Source organism: Gadus morhua, chromosome 11, assembly GCF_902167405.1.
Source record: "Gadus morhua chromosome 11, gadMor3.0, whole genome shotgun sequence".
NCBI lineage: Eukaryota > Metazoa > Chordata > Actinopteri > Gadiformes > Gadidae > Gadus > Gadus morhua.
Window position 1 is genome coordinate 6,691,370 of NC_044058.1, and position 9,100 is coordinate 6,700,469.

At 43.4% G+C, this 9,100-nt stretch overlaps 1 protein-coding gene across 1 annotated transcript in view; it reads right to left on the reverse strand.

Annotated features, from left to right (window-relative positions):
* Positions 1-76: 76 nt before the first annotated feature.
* The window catches only part of shisa7a (shisa family member 7a), a 13,433-nt gene continuing 4,409 nt past the window's right edge, over positions 77-9,100 (reverse strand). The window contains exons 2-6 of the mRNA XM_030370490.1: positions 7,386-9,100; positions 6,409-6,572; positions 5,760-5,825; positions 5,312-5,497; positions 77-4,372 (exon numbers count right to left, since the gene is read on the reverse strand). The exon at positions 7,386-9,100 is cut by the window's right edge and continues 607 nt beyond it. Coding sequence (XP_030226350.1) covers positions 3,408-4,372; positions 5,312-5,497; positions 5,760-5,825; positions 6,409-6,572; positions 7,386-8,230 — 2,226 coding nt within the window. The 5' untranslated portion in view covers positions 8,231-9,100 and the 3' untranslated portion in view covers positions 77-3,407. The remainder of the gene's footprint in view (positions 4,373-5,311; positions 5,498-5,759; positions 5,826-6,408; positions 6,573-7,385) is intronic.

A 9,100-nucleotide genomic window follows, 5' to 3' on the forward strand; every position in this document is an offset into this window, starting at 1 on the left:
TTGTTGGAGAAGGGTTGACCCATATTTACATTAAAATATAGGCCTGTGTATGAAAAATAAGATTCCATCAATAATAGTAGTTTTCCACCAACTTTATTATACAAATTATTTATAAGTCACTGTAATAATCAAGGGGTTCAATGCGTTCAGAAATAACAAAATATTTAGTTTAATTGTTGTAGTCATGAACACAGATTCATGATACTCATTGTGGGACAATGTCCAACACTATCTTTACAATTTCCAGTCAAATATAGGTTAATATTAAACTCACCATGACCAATTGTTATAATAAATGAATTCATAATGGCTATGTAGTTACATACACCATATTCATTAATTTCATTCGGGAAAGTCATTTAATTTGTCTGAGCTACGCTAAAGATTTCAATACTGAAAAAAGCATATCCCTTTGCCACATAATAGGCTATGACAATAAAAAGACAACAAAAATGTAATGAATTTGGCACTGTACAATTCATTAAATACGGACACATCTCTATGTTGAATCTTCAAATTAATGTTGAAGAGAGAACTCATTAAAATATTCTGATTGTACTAGCTATACAAAATACAATACTTGCACAAATTAGGTTAACCATTTATAAAATCTTGATGACTCCTCGATGGATATGGCTTGTGTAATATTACAGACTTTGCTACAGACCATTTGTGGCTTTATTTAAAAATACAAATCTAATATTACTGTTCACTCTCTGTTCCATTTTCCTGAATAAGACACTGTACCCAAAACATTCAGATTACCATTAAGGTCTGTCCAACCTGGCTTATCCACATTCATCCAAACACACATACATTATGGCATCATGGGTAGTGTGTATAACCCATTTTTATTCAGTCAGGCTCAGTGGCATAGAGATCTCATAATATCTCTTTATCAGGCTATATTCATAATTTCCGGCCCTAACTCCCATTCTGTATCCTTCACTGGCTTTGTGAGAACCTTATAAACACACATGCATTGGATATAGGTGCTTTTTAACAGACAATTTCGTACCAAAGTGGAAAACCTAAGCATCACAAAAAAGTTAATAAGGCCAGTGTTTAGGCATTACTCATCCCGCTGGACATTGGCCGTTACCATCGTTGGCTTTACATCTGAGCACATCTTCAATGCCTTGTTATGAAATGTGGCTGGCATGCGTTGAGATTCACAATGTCTGTTTAAAACTCGGATTCATGATCAGATGTAACAAAAACCAACTACTTGTGAGAACGCTAGTTATTTAAAAACATAAACACTTAAATCCCACCGAGTAAAAGAACATCACATCATAACATAATTGTTAATAATAACAATAACAGTTATAATAATCATTAATAATAACACTGCATCATATTCAGAACAACTACATTTAGCACTGTGTATAGGAAGTTTGTCCAAATGAAATCTGCGTTTCTGTAATCAGCATGACATCTGGCTATCCTCTCGGTGGATCAAACCCAAACTAAATTGTTCTTTCAAAGTCATAGTGCTCACCTCTAATCACCTTTACTCTATCATCTATCATCACTATTTAAAAACAAAAGATCGCACTTGATATCTCATTAACCTGTCACACAACCTCGCTTCTACTGAATGTAAACCTTAAGAAATCGATACATCTATGTTTGTATCTGGTGCAAATATCTGGGGGGGGGGGGGGGGGAAGCTTTGTGCAAAGTTTTGTCTTAAAAAGTTTTGTCTTGAATGGTGCTTCTTAAACTGCGCTTGTTAATCTTTTTCTTTACACATTAATACTTAATACAACATGACAATATCAACACAAAATCAAGAGAAAGATACCATCGTATATGTACCACAGATATCACATACTATATCGAGTTAGGATAGCCCTTAGTATTGATAAGCGTTGTTATTGATATAAGATGAAGATATTTTCATACTCAGGATGGCTGAAGTGCGTTATGATACAGCAGGTGTTTCAGATGGAAAGGGCATCCTCGCCATCCAGCGTTCATTCGGCATTTGTGGTTCTTCTCTGAGAGAGAAAAAATATTTGTTCACGGAAATGCCTATTTTGGACTTTAAAAAATGTCACTATAGTTGTTAGATGTGTTTTTTTTTCCTCTTTCACCAGGTGAGAATACAAAAATGGTGATTGTCGGACCAGCTTCTTCTGTGGTATCTTCTTTGAATCTCCATAAATGGCTTTGAAAGACAAGTTGTGTAAGTGCAACCCCTGCATCAGTGTCTATTCATTTGTGCTCTGTGAGAGAAAACATGTGCTCGCCTGCGCAGCCTACATTAAAGTAAGCCGGCCTTTGATTTAAAATCAGTAAACTTGATAGAAACGTCTGTGTTATGCTATACTTTCTATCTATCTCTTGGCTAACGCAAACGATATATTGATATATATATTAATATATATATATATATATATATGTGTCAGAAGGAAACGGAATCCTCTAGCGCATGATAATTGTCAACTAGAACGGTGATCATTGTTGAGGTTTACTCTCTTTCTCCTGGTTGAATGATCTATAAGGACACATGGAAAGTTAGGCAACCCAGGCAGCTGATGTGTGTTGAGTGAGGGTTACCCCAGCAGTTGAACTGGGCAATTCATGACAGCCGATTACTTCCAGGAATCTTTGTGTCCAGAAGTGAACAAAGCGTGCATTCCGAAACCACCCACCTCTACGACCTCAGAGCAACAATAACAACAACCACAACAAAATCTGTCTTCCTTGTGTGAGGAATAACCGGTTCTGTCAATCTGAGGCAGAACCGGTCGACCCCCCCCCCCCCCCCGACCCCATGTCCAGTTCATCTGAATTCATCTGGTCCACAAGGCTATGGATCCATGGGCTTGAGTTTGGAAATCACGGTTGGCAAGTACTTAGAAGGTCACAAAATCCGGTCGGTAATTGATTCAGTTCTTCATTAAATGCTTCATTAAAAATTCCTTCCGTGCCTCCTCTTCTCACTGCTGTCATCCCAGCGTCTCACTTCCTATCTAATATGGCTCCTGAGTTCTTTTTTGAAAGACATAAAAAAAGTTATGAAAACTTTCGTTCTTGTGTTTTTTTGTCTGTTCTTGTAGTCTTTTTAATGTCATGGCATCAATGTATATGGCAAATTGTGTTATGAAAATATGGCTGATGAGAGAATCACATAACAAAAATTTGACCAGATACTCTCTACTATGATTAACTTGATAAGTAATTGTATTGACGCTATCTAATTACCAGGTAACGATATCAATTTAAAAAGTCTAAACACTACTCAAGCCCTCAGCTTCCCACTTTATTATATTACTCTAAACTAAACTATGGGTTTCCAAATAATCTAGATTATATTTGATAATAATATTATGTAATATTGTGCAGAGGGGACACCTATTCCCAAAGATTATGTGCGGTGAAACTGCAGGCCAAGAACCTTACACGGTCACCTCATTTTTACTTCCTGTCCTAATTCCCTGGCTGCTTCCTCCACTCCCCCCTCCTGAGCCTCCACCGCCCCCTCCTGGTATAAAATGTAACTGCTCAATTGTGTTCTGCCTCTTTGTGGCAAAAGCCATCCTTCTAGCAGTGTGCCCCCCCAGTGTCCCCGTTCCCATGACGACCCCGGCACCGGGCATCTCACCCGCCCAGCCCATGCCCCCGCTCATGTGGCCGGTCGTGCCCGGGTTCCTCTCCTGCTCCCGGCCGGATGTGGGGTGAGAGTTCATCTTGATCATGTGATGGCGGTCGAGTGAGGGGGTGGCGCAGACATTTTGCTGGGACTGGGCCTTCTGCTGGGGTGTCAGCCGGGGTAGAGTGGGCACCATCCCGCCTCCTCCTCCGTGGGCGTAGGGATCCACCACCCCCACTCCCATCCTCTCCTCCAGGTGGTCCGGGGACATCAGCAGCCTCTCCTGTCGGTCCTGTCTCTCCTGCCGCTCCTGTCTCTCCTGCCTCTCCTGCCTCTCCTGGGTCTTACGCGTGAGGGTCTGGGTGTTTGAGTTTTTGTTGGAAGCAGCGGCGGCCATGGCTTTGTAGTACTGGTGCTGTTGGTTCTTGGAGAGGCGCGACAGGGTGCCTGTGTTCCCGGGCACGTCGCCCATGTTGAGCAGCTGGTCCTGGGACTTGACCTTCCTCGTGGGCTTGGAGAGGGTGTCGTAGTTGGGGTTGTACTGGGGCTCCGGCGGGTCGAGGGGGTACGGGTTGGGGGTGGGCGAGGTAGGCATGCCGGCGGGGGGGATCCAGGGGCGGGTGGCGTGCCTCGGGAGGGTTCCCCTGCCACTGAGGGTGTAGTCCCCGCCCCAGTGGAGGTGGTGCTGGGAGGACTGCAAGGCGGGCTGTGCAGTATGAGGTCGGCGCTTGGTGGTGCAGTAACCAGAGGAGTACTCATCCAGACCTTTCTCTGAAAGTCACAAAAAGGCAATCACTTCAACAAGCCTTACTTAATGGGGCTGTCCCTTGACTTAATGAGGCCGTCTCTTTACCTAATGTGGCAGTCCCCTTAGTTATTGAAGCAGTCCCCTTACTTATTGAGCAGTCACCGTTTAATGAAGCAGTCCCCTTACTTATTGAAGCAGTCCCCTTACTTATTGAGTGGCACCCATACCTAATGAAGCAGTCACCTCACTTATTGAAGCAGTCCCCTTACTTATTGAGCAGTCCCCATACTTAATGAAGCAGTCACCTTACTTAATGAGGCAGCCCCTTACTTAATGAAGCAGTCACCTTACTTAATTAAGCAGTCCCCTTACTTAATGAAGCGGTCCCCTTACTTATTGAGCGGTCTCTTTACTTAATGAAGCAGTCACCTTACTTAATGAAGCAGTCATTTTACTTATTGAGCAGTCCCCTTACTTAATGAAGCAGTCCCCTTACTTATTGAGCAGCGCCCATACCTAATGAAGCTGTCACCTTCCTTATTGAGCAATCCCCATACTTAATGAAGCAGTTACCTTGCTTAATGTAGCAGCCCCTTACTTAATGAAGCAGTGACCTTACTTAATGAAGCAGACCTTTTACTTATTGAGCAGTCCCCTTACTTAATGAAGCAGTCCTCACACTGAAATTCTTTAAACCCCAAATTAAAAACTGTAAACTGAAGGGTTAGGGATAGGGTTAGACATATATTACAATTGAAAAAATAAAATACAATACAACAAAAAAAATGCATATCATTCATTTAAATAAAGAGCAGCACTGTAACCATATAATTTAGGTGCTATTGGCCACAGTATAATCTCTGTATTTTAATTCTAACTTTGAATCAGGCCAAGGATAAGACCTGCCAATATATAAACATTAGCAGAGTATCTAGATTCTTAATCTAACAGTTATCCCTTACCCAGGCGCTTCAGAGAGGAGTAGCGGTTGAGCTCGGGCTTGGTGGCGCTCTCGTAGGACGGGGGGAGCTGGGCCAGGTTGTGCAGGGAGTGGTGGAAGGAGGGCTGGGACTTGGTGTTGTTGTGCTTGCTGGAGAGCAGCGTCCCTCCAGCTGCCAGCTGAGCGTTGTTCATCCGCGGGGTGCGCTCTACAAAGACAACGTGATGAGAAGCCTGTATTCACCGGCACTGCGTGATTTGCAACTATACCGAGCATCGTCATGTTGCTAACTCATGGTGGCACTCAAATTCAAAGTTCATTTATGAAGAAAGAGTTTAATCAAACGTGTGATTACCCCTATTTTTTTTTTTTTTTACCATAGAGCCTACTTTTGAGGTTGAATTAAGTAAATGAATCTTTGTTTCCGATACATGGTGTTTGAAGAGAGTAGCGATTGCCAGATGTCTTACCAATGGTGGCGCTGTGTTTGGGGCTGGAGCCTGATGAATGGATGAAATTGTGCTGCAGATTGCCCACTGTCAGAGTCAAACAACATCAGCTGATTAGATATGCACCAGTGTGATCATCAGCCAAACGTTTGGAAGGAGTTTCACATTTAAAATATCTGCGTGCGTAGATTCAATCATTTTAGTTTGCACCTTTAACAGTACAGCAATGAATTTTCTGATTATTCACATGCATGATTTTGTTAACACCTTGAGAAATAGGGGACAAATACAGATTCACCATTTGGCTGAACATTCAGCATTCCAGTTAGTGCAGATAACGTGTCTGTTATTAGCTTTTTGATATTGAAGCTTGCCAATAACACTTGATGGCAGGCATTACTAAACACGGACTTGCACAAACAGGACAAGCACAGTTCTACATTTAGTATTTTATCCAAAGCGTCTTACAGGTAAGGCTGAGAACAATAAAAGCATGCAATCAAAATCCATGATTAATTAGAAACCTTTCCAAATGCTGCACGGCCAAGCATCAACAATTCAACATGTTCTATCCTATCAATTATTCTCTATTAAAATAAAGTGGTAACTTCTGTATTGTAAAACGTATCAAGCATCATTTCATCTCCTCTCATCACAGGTCAGCGCTCACATCTGTTATCCTTGCTGGGCAGTCCGCCGGGGGCATAGTGGTTCTTCGGGGGGCGTCCCAGGGTCCCGCCCCCCTGTCCGTCTGCCACCGTCAGCGCCATGCTGTTGTTCCTCTCGTCCTGCTGCACAGGGCTGGACTGGTGGCGCAGCATGTCAACCAAGGCTCTAACCCGGGCACACACACGCACACACACACACACACACACAGGGTGATCAGAACACCACAGCACACCGTACAGGCTGCTCAAGAGAACCAGACAAGTTGCTTTACCCACACAAGGAATTCATTTTGGTACGTTGGTGAAAGACACAATCTGCGATACAATCATTCTGAATATTCACACCATAAAAAGTAGGAGAAGCAAAAAATATATCATTGCATGGTTGTTTCAAGAAAAGGTTTTGAGGGATATAAACATAATTATTGAAAATATTGAAATGATAAAAAATATTAATTTTCTTTCCAAAATGTCATTGATGATCGTTTGAATATGCCAAAATTGCTTTATTACCCAATATTGTATTGCTTAGGATTGGAAACATTCAGCCCTCTTCAGAAAGTGAGTTTAGAATGTCTCTTGAATAGACCTTTGTTTAATTGAAAGGGCAGTACAATTAAATGGTACACCTTACACAAAAATTATTCCACAATATCTTGCTCTAGCATTACCCTTTGAATATATGTATGACATCCATCGAAATATCATTAAGCAGCATATAGCTGAAAACCAAATACTATAACCCTTATACAACCCTCACATACAATTCGTTAGTAACTCAGCAGTCCAAAGCGACTCAAAGTCATCAAATTAAGGCTGCAGCTTCTTAGATGAGGCCTCTTTCTGAGGTAAGCTGGGGATATTAGAGATCAACTCCAGTCACTTTGGCTGGGAATCAAGCCCCTTACCCACTATACTAACCTGCCCGGATACAGTCATGAGTCAGAGCATGCGCACAGACAGACAGATAAACACCCACCTGGGCATGTTCAGGTCTCTGTGGTTAGCCTCCTGCTGCACCTTGTTGAACACAACCTTGATCCCCACGGCAACGGCCACCATAAACACCACAACGCCACCAATGACAAAGCCTGTGTTGTGGCTTTGCATCCTTAATGGATCAATGGTCCCCATGGGATCCACCACGGAGCTGATGTCGATGGCCGGGGTCTTGGCCCAGTCCGGGGAGTCGTAGTTCTTGCACAAGTGCTGCTCCAGCTGCTGCCCGCGCTCCGGGCAGCAGAAGCGGAAGTGGCAGCTCCCGCAGCAGTAGATGTACGTGTCCTTGGAGCAGTTGAAGGCACTGTCGAACTGGCCCATGACGTCATAGTAACCCTGGCACACGTCCACGTCCACCAGCCGCCGCGGAGGGGGCGCCACCTGGGCCGCACCCAAGGGGGGGGCCAGGGCATCCGCTGCGGTGCCGTTCTTGGTGAACATGACCTGGGGCAGGGGTCTGGGGGGCGTCTCCAGAACTCTCTCTGGGAGTTCATCCACCGGTTGGCTCCAGCTCCGGAGCCCTGCTGGCTGCGGGTTCGCCTGGATGTCGATGGGGCGGCCTGGGGGGCTCGGGGCGGGCTTTGGCCTCTCGGTCAACAGCCTTTTGAGGAAGTTGGCGTCCCGGGGAGAGGGAGGTGGGGAAGGCTCCTTGGCGGAGGTCAGTTGGGCAGTCAGGAGGAGAAGCAGGGAGACGGCGAGGAATCTGCGATCCGTGGTGGGTGTCATCTTTACATGACTAAGAGCTCTATTTTGTCTATGATTCAATGTGGTTACAACACTGTGTTTGCCTTTCCTGTGCAACCAATAAAATAGGATGTGGAACATTTCAGTGGAATGTTGGACTTGCCGTCAATTAATGTCAAAAACATTTTCGATCAATGATATTGTCGGGTGGAAATCGTATTCATAATAATGTTATTAATGTAAATATATTAATGGTTGCTTGAGTGCTATTTAAATCAATTAAATAGCCTACTGTAGAGGAAGAACTGTTTTCAGAGTAACCTCCGTTTAGGATGTCAATAACTAGCGACAGGTATTTACAGTTTCCTTTTACCACTGGAACCAAGCTTTGATACATCAGGTCCTTCTTTTCCCTAGGCTGCCACGTCCCTCTCCCTACGACTATCAAAGAGACGTGATGTCAAAGATAGGGAAAGAAACAGGCCTCTCATGCTTGTTCTAGGTGGCTCACAGTGCAGTATGCTTTACCTTGCCGGAACAAAAGCAATATCTGCTGTGCCGTGGTATGTACTTTAATCAATAAAGCAAACAGCGGGCAGAGGATACTGTGTTCAGGGGAATAGGACAATCCTATATGCCACAACCCCTGATTGTAGCACTTGTTAAGCACGGGCGAGGGCGTTTTAAGAGGATTTTTGTAAAAATGTAAACAATTTTATCTGTGGTCTCTGATCATGGTTGATTTTATTTCAGATTCACATTCAGATTTGGCTCTTACCTACCAATTAGCCGATTGGTTTTGAAAAAGATATTATATCTTTAGTTCTGTTTTTTCTTTGAAACAGTGTTAAAATAAGCATTTCACGCATATAACTTCCCCCTTCCCTATAAAAGGAAGAAGGACTGATCTAAAGACCTACCTGGGATGAGGCCTTGGTTATCTAATATAGGGGGGTTATCCTCATGGTTAATTTCTGTTGGCACAAATTATATACACATGAATGACTGCCC